The sequence below is a fragment of the Bombina bombina genome, chromosome 1 (genome assembly GCF_027579735.1).
Source record: "Bombina bombina isolate aBomBom1 chromosome 1, aBomBom1.pri, whole genome shotgun sequence".
Taxonomy (NCBI): Eukaryota; Metazoa; Chordata; class Amphibia; order Anura; family Bombinatoridae; genus Bombina; species Bombina bombina.
In genome coordinates, this window is record NC_069499.1 from 1,511,236,147 (window position 1) to 1,511,253,576 (window position 17,430).

Below are 17,430 nucleotides of genomic sequence, written 5' to 3' on the forward strand. Positions count from 1 at the left end.
ATATCTTTCATGTTGTGCCGGAGCTTGTTTATTAATGTTATCAGGGACTAAAAATCTAATCTTTTTTTTTTGTGCCTTTTGTTAAAGTGATGCTTAGTTTCCCATGCACTAATACAAGTGCTGGTGAATCCTTTACATTTAAACAAACCAATATTGATATTTTAATAAATAAAGATATAAAATCATTTTATATCATAATGTGTTATGTCTCTTTACAGGGTTAAACACTAAATGCGTTTCATGCGCTTCTCGCTAATTATGGGTGCTGCCATTTTGGAACCTAGATTATACTGCAGGTATTTGAAGGAGAGTTGTTGTACATACGCAAACAGGTCAGCACTGAAATGTAGCGAAAGCTAGATTTCAACATTGCAGCACCCATGACTAGAGTGAGATGGGGAATAACCTCAGTACTATGCTAATAAAATATATATTTAATGTTTTATGTCCCTTTTAAAGGGACAGTCTACACTAAAATTGTTATTGTTTAAAAAGATAGATAATGCTTTTTCTACCCATTCGCCTGCTTTGCACAACCAACATTGATATATTAATATACTTTATAACATTTAAACCTCTAAATGTCTGCCTGTTTCTAAGCCACTATAGACATGATTTTTTATTTGCTTTTCACAACAGGAGACTGCTAGTTCATGTGGGCCATATAGATACATATAGATACATTGTGTTCACGCCCGAGGAGTTATTTAAGAGTTAGCACAACACAATACTAAATGCAAGTCAATATATAATAAATAAATACATCATGTGATCAGGGGGCTGTTAGAAGATGCTTTGATACAAGGTAATCACAGAGGTAAAAAATATATTAATATAACCGTGTTGGTTATGCAAAACTGGGGAATGGGTAATAAAGGGATTATGTGTCTTTTTAAAACAATAACAATTCTATTGTAGACTGTCCCTTTAAAGATTGGGTATTACACCCATAGCCCTAATTTTGTTCGACACTGCTTGCTTTACAGCAGGATTAAGCAAAATGAATAATGAATGCATATTGCAATGCTGTTTTATATTCATTAAAGGGACAGCAAACACCTTAAAATTTGTATACACATATTTAGTTATGTGCAATATAGTTTAATTATTTATTTTGCTTCCTTTTCATGTGATTTAGCTCTTAAAATTGAGCAATGTCTACTTCACAGAACATGAAATGCACCTGCTGACTTATTAAGGCTAACTCTGCTACATATATATCCCCAATTGGCTATATCCGATAACATCTGCAAAACAATTTGCTTTAGACTAACTTTATGACCGTGGCTAGCCTTATTGTCTGTGGACTAAAGCCCAGATTGGCTTCTTCAAATAAGGCCACTGGTGGGTGGAATTTGACTATTGAAAAACAGTTGCATCAAAAAAGATGTTAATTTGTTTCAAAAACATTAAGGCCTAGATTTAGAGTTTTGTCGGTAAAGACCCGCGTAGCTAACGCAGCTTTTTTTTCCTACCGCTGCTTCAAAACAACGCTGGTATTTAGAGTTGTCTGAGTGGCTGCGTTAGGCTCCAAAAAGGGAGCGTTGAGCCTAACTTAGCTCCACTTCAACCCTCAATACCAGCGTTGCTTACGGTAGCGGTAAGCTGGCAAAACGTGCTCGTGCACGATTCCCCCATAGGAAACAATGGGGCAGTTTGGGCTGAAAAAAACCTAACACCTGCAAAAAAGCAGTGTTAAGCTCCCAACGCAGCCCCATTGTTTCCTATGGGGAAACACTTTCTAAGTCTGCACCTAACACCCTAACATGAACCCCGAGTCTAAACACCCCTAACCTTACACTTATTAACCTCTAATCTGCCGCCCCCGCTATCGCTGACACATGCATTATACTATTAACCCCTAATCTGCCGCTCCGTACACCGCCGCCACCTACATTATCCCTATGAACCCCTAATCTGCTGCCCCCAACATCGCCGACACCTATATTATATTTATTACCCCCTAATCTGCCCCCCCCCCACGTCGCCGCTACCTTACCTACACTTATTAACCCCTAATCTGCCGACCGGACCTCGCCGCCACTATAATAAATGTATTAACCCCTAAACCGCCGCACTCCCGCCTTGCAAACACTAGAATAAATAGTATTAACCCCTAATCTGCCCCCCCCCCCACGTCGCCGCCACCTAACTTCAAGTATTAACCCCTAATCTGCCGACCGGACCTCGCCGCTACTATAATAAATGTATTAACCCCTAAAGCTAAGCCTAACCCTAACACCCCCCTAAGTTAAATATAATTTTAATTTAACGAAATAAATTAACTCTTATTAACTAAAGTATTCCTATTTAAAACTAAATACTTACCTGTAAAATAAACCCTAATATAGCTACAATATAACGAATAATTACATTGTAGCTATTTTAGGATTTATATTTATTTTACAGGTATTTATTTTAACTAGGTACAATAGCTATTAAATAGTTATTAACTATTTAATAGCTACCTAGTTAAAATAATTAAAAAATTACCTGTAAAATAAATCCTAACCTAAATTACAATTAAACCTAACACTACACCATCATTAAATTAATTAAATAAATTAGCTAACAATACCTACAATTAAATAAACTAAACTAAATTACAAAAAAACCCCCCCACTAAATTACAGAAAATAAAAAAATATTACAAGAATTTTAAACTAATTACACCTAATCTAAGCCCCCTAATCAAATAAAAAAAAAATAATAATAAAAGTCCCGTCCCTATTCTACATTACAAAGTAATCACCCCTTTTACCAGCCCTTAAAAGGGCTTTTTGCGGGGCATGCCCCAAAATAATTCGCTCTTTTGCCTGTAAAAAAAAATACAACCCCCCCAACATTAAAACCCACCACCCACATACCCCTACTCTAACCCTCCCTACTTTTAGTCGTCTTCACCCAGCCGGGCCGAAGTCTTCATCCGATGGGGCAGAAGAGGACATCCAGACTGGCAGAAGTCTTCATCCTATCCGGGCAGAAGAGGACATCCGGACCGGCAGACATCTTCATCCAAGCGGCATCTTCTATCTTCATCCATGCAGAGCAGAGCCATCTTCTTCCCAGCCGACGCGGATCCATCCTCTTCAACCGACGCCTACTCGCTGAATGAAGGTTCCTTTAAATGACGTCATCCAAGATGGCGTCCCTCGAATTCCGATTGGCTGATAGGATTCTATCAGCCAATAGGAATTAAGGTAGAAAAAATCTGATTGGCTGATTCAATCAGATTCAAGTTCAATCCGATTGGCTGATCCAATCAGCCAATCAGATTGAGCTCGCATTCTATTGGCTGATCGGAACAGCCAATAGAATGCAAGCTCAATCTGATTGGCTGATTGAATCAGCCTATCAGATTTTTCCTACCTTAATTCCGATTGGCTGATAGAATCCTATCGGCCAATCGGAATTCGAGGGACGCCATCTTGGATGACGTCGTTTAAAGGAACCTTCATTCGGCGAGGAGGCTTCGGTTGAAGAGGATGGATCCGCGTCGGCTGGGAAGAAGATGACTCCGCTCCACATGGATGAACATAAAAGATGCCGCTTAGATGAAGATGTCTGCTGGTCCGGATGTCCTCTTCTGCCCGGATAGGATGAAGACTTCTGCCGGTCTGGATGTCCTCTTCTGCCCCATCGGATGAAGACTTCTGCCCGGCTGGGTGAAGACGACTCAAGGTAGAGAGATCTTCAGGGGGGTAGTGTAAGGTTTATTTAAGGGGGGGATTGGGTGGGTTAGAGTAGGGGTATGTGGGTGGTGGGTTTTAATGTTGGGGGGGGTTGTATTTTTTTTTACAGGCAAAAGAGCTGATTACTTTGGGGCATGCCCCACAAAAATCCCTTTTAAGGGCTGGTAAAAGAGCTGATTACTTTGTAATGTAGAATAGGGTAGGGACTTTTATTATTATTATTTTTTTATTTATTTTATTAGGGGGCTTAGATTAGGTGTAATTAGTTTAAAATTCTTGTAATATTTTTTTATTTTCTGTAATTTAGTGTTTGTTTGTTTTTGTAATTTAGTTTAGTTTATTTAATTGTATTTAATTGTAGGTATTGGTAGCTAATTTATTTAATTTATTTAATGATAGTGTAGTGTTAGGTTTAATTGTAATTTAGGTTAGGATTTATTTTACAGGTAATTTTGTAATTATTTTAACTAGGTAGCTATTAAATAGTTAATAACTATTTAATAGCTATTGTACCTAGTTAATATAAATACAAAGTTGCCTGTAAAATAAATATAAATCCTAAAATAGCTACAATGTAATTATTAATTATATTGTAGCTATATTAGGGTTTATGTTATAGGAAAGTATTTAGTTTTAAATAGGAATAATTTAGTTAATTTTAGGAATATTATTTAGTTTAATATAAATTATATTTATGTTAGGGGGTGTTAGGGTTAGAGTTATGTTTAGGGGTTAATAACTTTATTATAGTAGCGGCGACGGTGCGGGCGGGAGATTAGGGGTTAATAATTGTAGGTAGCTGGCGGCAATGTTAGGGAGGGCAGATTAGGGGTTAATACTATTTATTATAGTGTTTGCGAGGTGGGAGTGCGGCAGTTTAGGGGTTAATACATTTATTATAGCGGCGGCGAGGTCCGGTCAACAGATTAGGGGTTAATAAGTGTAGTTAGGTAACGGCGACGTTGGGGGGGGGGCAGATTAGGGGTTAATAAATATAATATAGAGGTCGGCAATGTTAGGGGCAGCAGATTAGGGGTTCATAAGTATAACGTAGGTGGCGGTGATGTCCGGTCGGCAGATTAGGGGTTAAAAATTTTTATTAGAGTGGCGGCGATGTGGGGGGGCCTCGGTTTAGGGGTACATAGGTAGTTTATGGGTGTTAGTGTACTTTAGAGCACAGTAGTTAAGAGCTTTATATTCCGGCGTTAGCCCATAAAGCTCTTAACTACTGACTTTTTTTGTCTGTTGGAGTCTTGTCGGTAGAGGCTCTACCGCTCACTTCTCCTAAGACTCCAAATACCAGTGTTAGGCAGATCCCATTGAAAAGATAGGATACGCAATTGGCGTAAGGGGATCTGCGGTAGCCTGGAATCGCGGTAGGGAAGTGAGCGTTAGACCCTTTCCTGTCTGACTCTAAATACCAGCGGGCGGCAAAAAGCAGCGTTAGGACCCCTTAACGCCGCTTTTGACGGCTAACGCCAAAATCTAAATCTAGGCGTAAGACTTTGCTGATATGTCATTCTACAACACAACAGAAATGTATTGTATAAAATAGTGCTTTTCATACGCTCCCTAGGAGGCCGGAAAGCAAATTCTGTAACCTGCAAATCAAATGTCTGGTTTTAGTAAATTTTCAGCATTTTTACACAAAGTTTCTTTATAGCCTTCTCTAGGGAGCACATTTTTTCCCACAAAAACAAGAAATATTTAAAGGGACATTAAACTGCTGGGTACAACTACAGTAGAATGGTTAATACAATGCTACTGTTTTTCTTCTGTGCCCTGTGGCGCTTCAAAACTATTCATTTTTTTTTAAATCTTTAAAAATGCTGGTTAGTGAAGCTCTTCATCCTCTCACTGGGCACCGCCATCTTGGAATGTAAATATTCCTGTACCCTGTGACAGAAGGGGTTCGCATTTACAGATCGTAGATATTGTTGTCTTCTTGACAAATCCGTGTCATGAACCTCAGTTTAGTGTGCGTAATAGAGAGGGGAACCTGTACGCTTTTTCTCTATATTATTCCTGAGTTTTTTGTTGTTTTTTTTTTTTATATATTTTTTGTACAACTTTTAAACTGATAACATTTTCACAAATGTTAATCCAAAGTACAAGGTACAACTGTCCAAAAGCCGGTAGCATCACTGATCTGTGAAAGCACACTGCTTCTGTCACATGGCACGTACTTACTAAGATCGCGGCGCCAGTATAAAGATCCAGAGCTTTTACCAACTTCTGTAATGGGGTAAAATAAGAGAACAGCTTTAAAGTGAGCTGCACGTACAGGAGGAAAAAATATAACACGATGAGTAGTAACCATTCCCAGCAGTTTAATGTCTCTTGTAATATAATGGTTTTTTATGGGGAATTTTACTTTGTATTTGCTGTCTCTTTAAATGTTTGCTTTGTTTTCAGGCCAGCTTTTCTCCCGGATCCAAATGATGGCAGTTTATACACAATGGGTAGAAAAAATAACGAAGGCCTCACGGTAAGTTAATGATCTGCCTCAAGCCAATTGAGATAGTTACAATATGAATCACAAATAGTGATTGGGGAGGGGGTGGGGAATTAAAAGTACTCCTATTTATCCAGTGCTCTGGTGAAACCGCATAAATGTGCTCACAAAGACGGCAAATGTCTGGTTTTATTGGCTGGGGCTAGAAGAGCAACAAGCGGATGACCAGTTGCATTGTTCTCCACAGAAAATGTTGCCAGCCGGGTGGCATTATGAAGTAGCCGTATGGAATTGTGAAGTAGCCGGGTGGCATTATAAAGTAGCTGGTTGAGATGAAGTAGCCAGTGGCCTTATGAAGGAGTCAGATGGCCTTATGAAGTAGTCAGGTGGCCTTATGAAGTAGTCAGGTGGCCTTATGAAGTGGCTGTGTGGCATTATGAAGTGGCTGTGTGGCATTATGAAGTAGTCAGTGGCATTATGAAGTAACCAGGTGGCCTTATGAAGTAGCCGGGTGGCATTATGCAGTCGCCGGTTGGCATTATGAAGTAGGCGGGGGGGGGGGGCAGTGTAATATTTTCTAATATTATATCATTTTCTGCTATCCAAAGCACAGATTAATTGCATAAGTTAATATAAATGTATTAAGCTATAAATTGTGTAATAAAATTTTAGCATTTTCAATATTAGCTAATTTTAGCTTATTATTGGCTTACGTTTAAGCCCGGCGGTGCACCCGCTAAAAAGTTCCTGGGGAGACTCCAGAGTTGGCATAATGTTTTTATAACAAAAAGATTTCTTTGTTAAATAAAAAAAGTTGTAGACCCACGAGATTCTGTGTTAAGTGGCATCCTTGTCTGCACTATGCCTTGTTATCTTCTGGCTAAAAAACTGTAGCATGTTGCAGGGTGAGATAATAAATTACCAAATTTTTAAGTATATGGTAAGGAAAAATTACAGAAAATATGTAGTATTATTAAAGTCCATTGTATTTTTATTATGCTGAATTAAAAGTTTTATTAGGGATTTCTTTTAGAATTGAATGTCCCTGTTGAGGCGTCTCAGGCAGTAAATAGCTTGCATGCATAGAAAGTTACAAGCGGCATAAATAAAAACGGCAGAAAAATGAATGAGGATATTGGTGACAGCTGAGATGCCTTGGAACAACATTCAGATGCAAACAGCCTCTGGGCAGGGAGGGACTGTAACGCAGGATACATTCACTTGCTGGTAATTACTGTCACTGCTGTATGCCAGGTCATTACACCTGCACAGAAAGCTGCGCTGATCACAGTTGACTCTTTCTCTTGCACAACAGTGTCCTGTTTCTTGCTGTTTCTTGTCTTCAAAGTTTTGCTGAATTTTGCGTAATAACTACTGTTATAAATCACAGGGATGTACTACATGAGTTTTTATTGTTCAGCTGTACTTTCGTAGAGTGAATTACTACAATAAAATGTGATTAGGCTGAATAGTATTAAAGGGATATGAAACCCAATTGTTTTTTTCTTTCATGATTCAGATAGAGCATGCAATTTTAAGCATCTTTCTAATTTACTCCTAAAAGCAAATTTGCTTCATTCTCTTGATATCTTTATTTAAAAAGCAGGAATGTAGTACGCTTAGGAGCTGGCCTATTTTTGGTTCAGCACCTGGGTAGTGCTTGCTGATTGGTAGCTAAATGTAGCCACCAATCAGCAAGCGCTACCCAGGGTGCTGAACCAAAAATGGGCCAGATCCTAAGCTTACATTTCTTTTTTTTTTTATAATAAAGATACCAGGAGTACAAAGACAAATTGATAGGAGTAAATTAGAGCATGCAATTTTAAGCAACTTTCTATCTGATTCATGAAAGAAAAAAATGAGGGTTACATTTCCCTTTAAGTCCATGCTAGAGCATGTAATTTTTACATTAATATCTGCAATGGGATTAAATACATAGTTAAAGTCTTGCCTTAGAGCTGCAAGACCGGATACAATCGCTGATTGACGCAGTCATGCAAATGCTGCTGCCAATAAACTGACATTTTTTGCATTAGAATGTCTCTTTGAATTGCAGATGTTCTAATTAATTTGGGGTGAAATTAGTGAGGAAATTCTGAATTCAGGCATGCTTGCAATAAATGATTATAGCTTAGAGGTATAAATCCTTTTCATATGTGACTTTTATAACCACTGGGGTACCAGTGGGCAGATTGTTTTTAATAAAAGACTAAGTTCTTCACAGTTAACCTGCAGGACATGTATAACACATGTATAAAATATGCTGCTCATCAGGCGTGTTGCTAGGTTACAGGAATACTGGGTACTGGGGCTTTGGCCCATGGGTACATTCAAAGGCCCTTCCCAAATTCTTACCGTGAAACCATTATATCTGTTTCTCACGACTAAGCAGTTGACACTTCCCCACTCAGAAGCATGGAGAGGATTGATTAACCTCTTGGTGCCAGATATAAAACGGGATTATTAGTAACATAACCACCACCTCCTCCAATTATCTTGTAAATAAGCTGACTCTCTTAAATTGCCCACGTAGCAATGGGACAAAACATTGCACCACATAGCAAGTGTTTTGGTACAAACCTACCTTGGGGTTTGCAGGCTGGGTTGTGGTTTGCAAGCTGTAGTTTACATAAGCCTGTTGTAGCATATCCTACACACATGAGTTCTAGTTTTAGGGAACAGAAGAAATTAGAATATTTTTTCTCTATTTTGCTATCACAATAGTTTAATTGCATAACTTCACATTTGCCTGGCAAGTTGAATTCTGTACACAAATACAGTTGTTTAAAGGGACAGTCTACCTGATGTTTTTTTTATTGTTTAAAAAGATAGTTAATGCCTTTACTATCCATTCCCCACCCAGCTTTGCATAACCAACATTGTTATATTAATATACTTTATAACCTCTAAGATTGCCTCTTTTAAGCCCCTGCAGGCTGCCCCCTATAGCAGTGATATAAATATATATATATATATATATATATATATATATATATATACACAGATGGCCCTCGTTTTACAATGGTTCAGTTTACACCGTTTCAGAATAACAACCTTTTTTTCCAGTCATGTGACTGCTATTGAAAAGCATTGAGAAGCAGTGCATTCATTAAAATAGCCAGTAGGTGGAGATGTTCGCTTGTGTTGCAGCAAAGCCAAGCAAGCTAAAATTAATCAGTTTAACCAGTCCTGAGCTATCAAGCAGATTTCAAAGGAACAAGATCTTCCTGTCTATAAATCAGTCCAGATTGAAATGCATAGAAAGAACTGTTTGCAGAAAAATGCAAGTGAAGTCTGTGTTGTGTGATTATTTTATTAGGTTTATAATGCTGTTTAGCATTTAAAGTCTTCATTTCAATGCTTTAAAAATAATGTATAAGGTGTTACTTATGACAATTTTGAGAGGGGCCTGGAACCTAACTCCCTCACTTCTCATTGACTTACTTTATAAACTGAGTTTCAATTTACAACGGTTTCAATTTACAACCATTCCTTCTGGAACCTAACCCCGGTGTATCTTGCACTTTCATGGAGAATGATAATAGGTTCACAAGAACCAGTACTAATTGTAAAAAGCTTAGATAAGGTAATCATAGAGGTAAAATTATATTAATAGAACAGTGCTGGTTATGCAAAACTGTGGGGAATGGGTAATAAAGGTATTAAACAATAAAACATTTCAAGTAGACTGTCCCTTTAAAGGGATATAATACCCATATGCTAAATCACTTGAATGCAGTAGAACTGTAAAAAGCTGACAATACAATATCACCTAAACATCTCTTTGTAATAAAGGATTTTTTTAATCAACCTTAAATGTATTCAGCTCACCAGAGTAAGTGCTCTGTGAACAGTTTTCCATTAGCTACTGTCAGCTGCATATTGAAAAAAAAAACCAGCCAATCCACTTCATCAGTATTGATGTCACACTTTTCTTTACTGTGATCTTGCAAGATCTCATAGTAAACTTCCTTAAACTGAGGAGGGAAATAACATAACTGTGCCTGTACATGCCAGATGCTCGTTCTCTTTCAAGTTCTGGGACTAATATCATGATTGGCTGATTAAGGTTCCTTTACAGTAGGATGTGGCTACTGAGGAAATATTGAGGGAAAATATCTTACTTTTTTATAGGGATGTTCAGGTGATATTTTTTAGTCAGCTTTTTACAATTATGCTGTATCACTTTAAAGTGTATCATGTCCCTTTAAATTTTATTAATACGAGCATATTGTGACACAAAAAACTTTTTTCTTTTCTTTTTAAACAGAAACTTCCTTTCACCATTCCCGAGTTGGTGCAGGCTTCACCATGCCGGAGCTCTGATGGTATTTTGTATATGGGTAAGTTGTCAAGCATGCTCACGGCAATTAGGAAATTAATGTTTGTATGTATCTTTTTTTCTTGGCTGGCATGTTAAAGTGATAGTGAACTTTACTGTATCAAATGTCATATATGTAATCTTTGCCATTAAAAATTTATATCTGTACCTTTTTTTTTTTTTAACCCACCTGTGAAAGGGTTAAATTTGTTCATATAGTAATGCTTCTATTGCAATGTTATGACGGCCCACTTGGATGAACTCTTTTTTTTTTTTTTTATGACAATACCAGTGAACATCCAATCAACATATGTGTCATTTGACAATCTTGATGCTTGATACTGCTCTATTTATTTATTTATAAAATATTTTACCAGGAAGGATACATTGAAATTTCTCTCGTTTTCAAGTATGTCCTGGGTCCACAAAACATTGCATTGATACAATAGGGTACAATAATACAAAAACAATATTAATACATAACATATGCAGAATTTAACATAGAACAGGTAGGAAATATATAATCAACCATGACAGGTGCATTCTGTTTTGAGATATGCAGAGAGGGATCTCTTAAAGGGCCACTGTAAGTAAATATTTTCTATGCCTGTTACTAACTAACTACCCCAAATACGCTTTTTATCAATAGCATTTCATTAACATATCTCTACCGTATCTCAGAAATCTTGTCTGCAAATTTAATTGTTTTCCAAACCCACTCAGTGGGTATCCTTTGCTCTGTACCAATCCGTTTACAATACCTAGGTTTCAAAATGGCGCTTAAAACACAAAGTTATTGGTTTAAGTATTTTGAACATGCAGTGCTGAAAATAGTGGGCAGGATAACGTGACATCATCGGCGAATAAAAGATATAACTTTTAGAACGTTATGAAACTTCATTTTGGAGAAAATATAGGTCAGTAGGTTTTAATTAATGTTTATTAACTTTAATATGTTAGTTGTTTAGCTTAAAAATTATAACAGAAAGTAATCCTTTAAAGAATATTAGGCTTGGGGAAGGTTTTAAAGTGTGCGGGAGGTCGTTCCATAATTGTAGCGCTCTGTAGGAAAAGGAGGATCGAGCTGCTTTCTTTTTGTATGGAGGCAGACTAAATAATGTGCTGCTACTGGATCGGAGGTTATGGGAGGTGGGAACAGCCGGGCAGAGCATTCTGCTCAGGTAGGGTGGGAGCTTCCCAGAAAGGCTCTTAAACACAAGGCAGGAAAGCTGGAGGGTGCGTCTGGATTCCAGCGTCAGCCAGTTTAGTTCTTTTAGCATGTCACAATGGTGGGTCCTGTAGTTACATTGTAGCACATTTTAAACAGATTTGTCGATCCCTGCTCCTACAGAAAGCTTCAATGCATTGGATAGCAATAGACAGCTTACATTTTGCATGTTTTATTTGTAGGGTTTACTGTAGCATCAGTGAGGAATAATTCATTTTTACAGAATTCCTCTTATTTAAAGGTTATTTCTCCAACATTGGTGTGTCCGGTCCACGGTGTCATCCATTACTTGTGGGATATTCTCCTCCCCCACAGGGAAAGGCAAGGAGAGCACACAGCAAGAGCTGTCCATATAGTCCCTCCCAGGCTCCGCCCCCCCAGTCATTCTCCTTGCCGCTCTGAACAAGTAGCATCTCCTCGGGGATGGTGAGGAGTTTGTGGTGTTTAGTTGTAGTTTTTTATTCTTCTATCAAGAGTTTGTTATTTTAAAATAGTGCTGGTATGTACTATTTACTCTGAAACAGAAAAGGATGAAGATTTCTGTTTGTGAGAGGATTATGATTTTAGCAGCAGTTACTAAAATCGTTTGCTGTTTCCACATAGGACTGTTGAGATGAGATAACTTCAGTTGGGGGGAACAGTTTGCAGACTTTTCTGCTCAAGGTATGACTAGCCATATTTCTAACAAGACTGTGTAATGCTGGAAGGCTGTCATTTTTCCCTCATGGGGATCGGTAAGCCATTTTCTTAGTCTCAAACAGAATAAAGGGCTTATTATGGGCTATAAACTGGTAGACACTTTTAGGGGCTAAATCGATTGCTTTATTTAAGTATTATATGTAGTTTGAAGTTGTATTTCACACTTTTATAACATTGGGGAACGTTTTTAGCACCAGGCACTTGTTAAGACACCTTCTCAGTCAGGAAGGGCCTTTCTCTGTAGTAGGCAGAGCCTCATTTTCACGCCATTACTGTGCAGTTAATTTTGAGTTCAGTACATGCAGCTGCATGTGTGAGGGTCTGGAATCCACTAAAAACGTTCCTAGAAGGCTTCATTTGGTATCATATACCCCCCTGGGATTGGTGAAGTTGCAGCAAAGGCTGGGGCTGGGACTGTAAGGGGGTTAAAATGAAAAACGGCTCCGGTTTCCACATTTTAAGGGTTAACAGCTTGAAAATTGGGGTGCAATACTTTGAATGTATTAAGACACTGTGGTGAAAATTTGGTAAAGATTGGATAATTCCTTCATAGTTTTTCACATATTCAGTAATAAAGTGTGCCCTGTTTAACATTTAAAGAGACAGTAACGGTTTTGTTTTAAAACGGTTTTTGTGCTTTATTAACCAGTTTAAGCCTGTTTAACATGTCTGTACCTTCAGATAGATCATGTTCTGTATGTATGGTAGCCAATGTGGTTCCCCCTTCAAATATAGTGTGATAATTGTGCCATTGCGTCCAAACAAAGTAAGGACAGAACTGTCACAAATTGTAAAGTTGCCCAGGATGATTCCTCAGATGAAGGAAGTAGACATAGTTCTACATCATCTCCTTCTGTGTCTATACCAGTTATGCCCGCGCAGGCGACCCCTAGTACTTCTAGCGCGCCAATGCTTGTTACTATGCAGTAATTGACGGCAGTAATGGATAACTCCATAGCTAATATTTTATCCAAAATGCCAGCATTTCAGAGAAAGCGCGATTGCTCTGTTTTAAACACTGTAGAGCAGGAGGGCGCTGATGATAATTTTTCTGTCATACCCTCACACCAATCTGAAGTGGCAGTGAGGGAGGGTTTGTCAGATGGGGAAATTTCTGATACAGGAAGAATTTCTCAGCAGGCAGAACCTGATGTTGTGACATTTAAATTTAAATTAGAGCATCTCCGCGCATTACTTAAGGAGGTGCTATCTACTCTGGATGATTGTGACAATCTGGTCAACCCAGAAAAATTGTGCAAGATGGACAGTTCCTTGAGGTCCCGGTGCACCCTGATGCTTTTCCGATACCTAAACGGGTGGCGGACATAGTGAATAAGGAGTGGGAGAAGCCAGGCATACCTTTTGTCCCTCCTCCTATATTTAAGAAATTGTTCCCTATGGTCGACCCCAGGAAGGACACATGGCAAACAGTCCCTAAGGTCGAGGGGGAGTTTTCTACTCTAGCCAAGCGCACGACCATTCCTATTGAGGACAATTGTGCTTTCAAAGATCCTATGGATAAAAAATTGTAGGGTTTGCTTAAAAAGATTTTTGTACAGCAAGGTTACCTCCTTCAACCTATTTCGTGCATTATTCCTGTCACTACAGAGGCGTGGTTCTGGTTCGAGGAACTGGAAAAGTCGCTCAGTAGGGAGACTCCGTATGAGGAAGTCATGGACAGAATTTACGCACTTAAGTTAGCTAATTCCTTTATTTTAGACGCCGCTTTGCAGTTAGCGAGGTTAGCGGCAAAAAATTCAGGGTTTACAATTGTGGCGCGCAGAGCGCTCTGGCTAAAGTCTTGGTCGGCGGATGTATCTTCCAAGACAAAATTGCTTAATACCCCTTTCAAAGGTAAGACCCCTTTTGGGCCAGAATTGAAAGAGATTATTTCAGTCATCACTGGGGGAAAGGGCCATGCCCTCCCACAAGATAAACCTTTCAAGGCTAAGAATAAGTCCAATTTTCGTTCCTTTCGCAATTTCAGGAACGGACCGGCTTCCAACTCGGCAGCCTCTAGACAAGAGGGTAACGCTTCCCAGACTAAACCAGCTTGGAAATCAATGCAAGGCTGGAACAAGGGTAAACAGGCCAAGAAACCTGCTGCTGCTACCAAGACAGCATGAAGAGGTAGCCCCCGATCCAGAACCGGATCTAGTAGGGGGCAGACTCTCTCTCTTTGCTCAGGCTTGGGCAAGAGATGTTCAGGATCCCTGGGCACTAGAAATAGTCTCTCAGGGTTATCTTCTAGAATTCAAGGAACTACCCCCAAGGGGAAGGTTCCACATGTCTCACTTATCTTCAAACCAAGTAAATAGACAGGCATTCTTACATTGTGTAGAAGACCTGTTAAAGATGGGAGTGATACTCCCAGTTCCAACTGCGGAACAAGGTCAGGGGTTTTACTCAAATCTGTTTGTAGTTCCCAAAAAAAGAGGGAACTTTCAGACCAATTCTGGATTTAAAAATTCTAAACAAATTTCTCAGAGTGCCATCGTTCAAAATGGAAACTATTCGAACGATTTTACCTACAATCCAGGAGGGTCAATTTATGACTACCGTGGATCTAAAGGATGCGTATCTGCATATTCCTATCCACAAAGATCATCATCAGTTCCTAAGGTTCGCCTTTCTGGACAAACATTACCTATTGTGGCTCTCCTATTCGGACTAGCCACTGCTCCAAGGATTTTCACAAAGGTGCTCGGGTCCCTTCTAGCGGTTCTAAGACCCAGGGGCATTGCAGTGGCACCTTACTTGGACGACATCCTAATTCAAGCGTTGTCTCTTTCAAAGACAAAGGCTCACACAGACATTGTTCTAGCCTTTCTCAGATCTCACGGGTGGTAGGTGAACATAGAAAAAAGTTCCCCGTCTCCATCAACAAGAGTCCCTTTCTTGGGAACAATAATAGATTCTTTAGAAATGAAGATTTTCCTGACAGATGTCAGAGAGTCAAAGCTTCTAAACGCTTGTCAAGTTCTTCACTCTGTTCTACGGCCTTCCATAGCTCAGTGCATGGAAGTAGTAGGGTTGATGGTTGCAGCAATGGACATAGTTCCTTTTGCGCAAATTCATCTAAGACCATTACAACTGTGCATGCTCAAACAGTGGAATGGGGACTATACAGACTTGTCTCCAGTGATTCAAGTAGATCAGAAGACCAGAGACTCACTCCGTTGGTGGCTGACTCAGGATCACCTGTCCCAGGGAATGAGCTTCCGCAGACCAGAGTGGGTCATTGTCACGACCGACGCCAGTCTATTAGGCTGGGGCGCGGTCTGGGATTCCCTGAAAGCTCAGGGTCTATGGTCTCGGGAAGAGTCTCTTCTCCCGATAAACATCCTGGAACTGAGAGCGATATTCAATGCTCTCCGGGCTTGGCCTCAACTAGCAAAGGCCAGATTCATAAGATTCCAATCAGACAACATGACGACTGTTGCTTACTTCAACCATCAGGGGGGAACAAGGAGTTCCCTGGCGATGAGAGAGGTGACCAAGATCATCAAATGGGCGGAGGATCACTCCTACCACCTGTCTGCGATCCACATCCCAGGAGTGGAAAACTGGGAGGCGGATTATCTGAGTCGTCAGACCTTTCATCCGGGGGAGTGGGAACTCCACCCGGAGGTGTTTGCCCAGTTGACCCAATTATGGGGCATTCCAGACATGAATCTGATGGCGTCTCATCAGAACTTCAAGGTTCCTTGCTACGGGTCCAGATCCAGGGATCCCAAGGCGACTCTAGTGGATGCATTAGTGGCGCCTTGGACTTTCAACCTAGCTTATGCGTTTCCACCGTTCCTTCTCATTCCCAGGCTGGTAGCCAGGATCAAACAGGAGAAGGCCTCGGTGATTTTGATAGCTCCTGCGTGGCCACGCAGGACTTGGTATGCAGACCTGGTGAATATGTCATCGGCTCCACCATGGAAGCTACCTTTGAGACAGGATCTTCTAGTACAAGGTCCATTCGAACATCCAAATCTAGTTTCTCTCCAGCTGACTGCTTGGAAATTGAACGCTTGATTTTGTCTAAGCGTGGGTTTTCGGATTCTGTGATAGATACTCTGGTACAAGCCAGAAAACCTGTGACTAGAAAGATTACCATAAAATATGGAAAAGATATATCTGTTGGTGTGAATCCAAGGGATTCTCATGGAGTAAGATTAAAATTCCTAGGATCCTTTCCTTTCTCCAAGAAGGTTTGGATAAGGGATTATCAGCGAGTTCTCTAAAAGGACAGATTTCTGCTTTATCTGTCTTGTTACACAAACGACTGGCAGCTGTGCCAGATGTTCAAGCTTTTGTTCAGGCTTTGGTCAGGATCAAGCCTGTTTACAGACCCTTGACTCCTCCCTGGAGTCTAAATTTGGTTCTTTCAGTTCTTCAAGGGGTTCCGTTTGAACCCTTACATTCCATAGATATCAAGTTGTTATCTTGGAAAGTTCTGTTTTTGGTTGCTATTCTTCTGCTAGAAGAGTTTCTGAATTATCTGCTCTGCAGTGTAATCCGCCCTATCTGGTGTTCCATTCAGATAAGGTTGTTTTGCGTACTAAACCTGGTTTCCTTCCAAAGGTTGTTTCCAACAAGAATATTAACCAGGAAATAGTTGTGCCTTCTTTGTGTCCGAATCCAGTTTCAAAGAAGGAACGCTTGTTACACAATTTAGATGTAGTCCATGCTTTAAAGTTCTATTTAGAAGTAACAAAGGATTTCAGACAAACGTCTTCTCTGTTTGTAGTTTATTCTGGCAAGAGGAGAGGTCAAAAAAGCTACTGCTACCTCTCTTTCCTTTTGGCTGAAAAGCATCATACGATTGGCTTACGAGACTGCCGGACGGCAGCCTCCTGAACGAATCACAGCTCAATCTACTAGGGCTGTGGCTTCCACATGGGCCTTCAAGAACGAGGCTTCTGTTGATCAGATATGTAAGGCAGCGACCTGGTCTTCTTCTCTGCACACTTTGTCCAAATTCTACAAATTTGATACTTTTGCTTCTTCGGAGGCTATTTTTGGGAGAAAGGTTTTGCAAGCC

The 17,430-nt window shown here is 39.8% G+C and overlaps 1 protein-coding gene across 1 annotated transcript in view; it reads left to right on the forward strand.

Moving 5' to 3' along the window:
- ERN1 (endoplasmic reticulum to nucleus signaling 1) overlaps window positions 1–17,430 on the forward strand; it is a 201,286-nt gene that overhangs the window by 87,065 nt on the left and 96,791 nt on the right. The window contains exons 4-5 of the mRNA XM_053708131.1: window positions 6,108–6,180; window positions 10,418–10,490. Coding sequence (XP_053564106.1) covers window positions 6,108–6,180; window positions 10,418–10,490 — 146 coding nt within the window. The remainder of the gene's footprint in view (window positions 1–6,107; window positions 6,181–10,417; window positions 10,491–17,430) is intronic.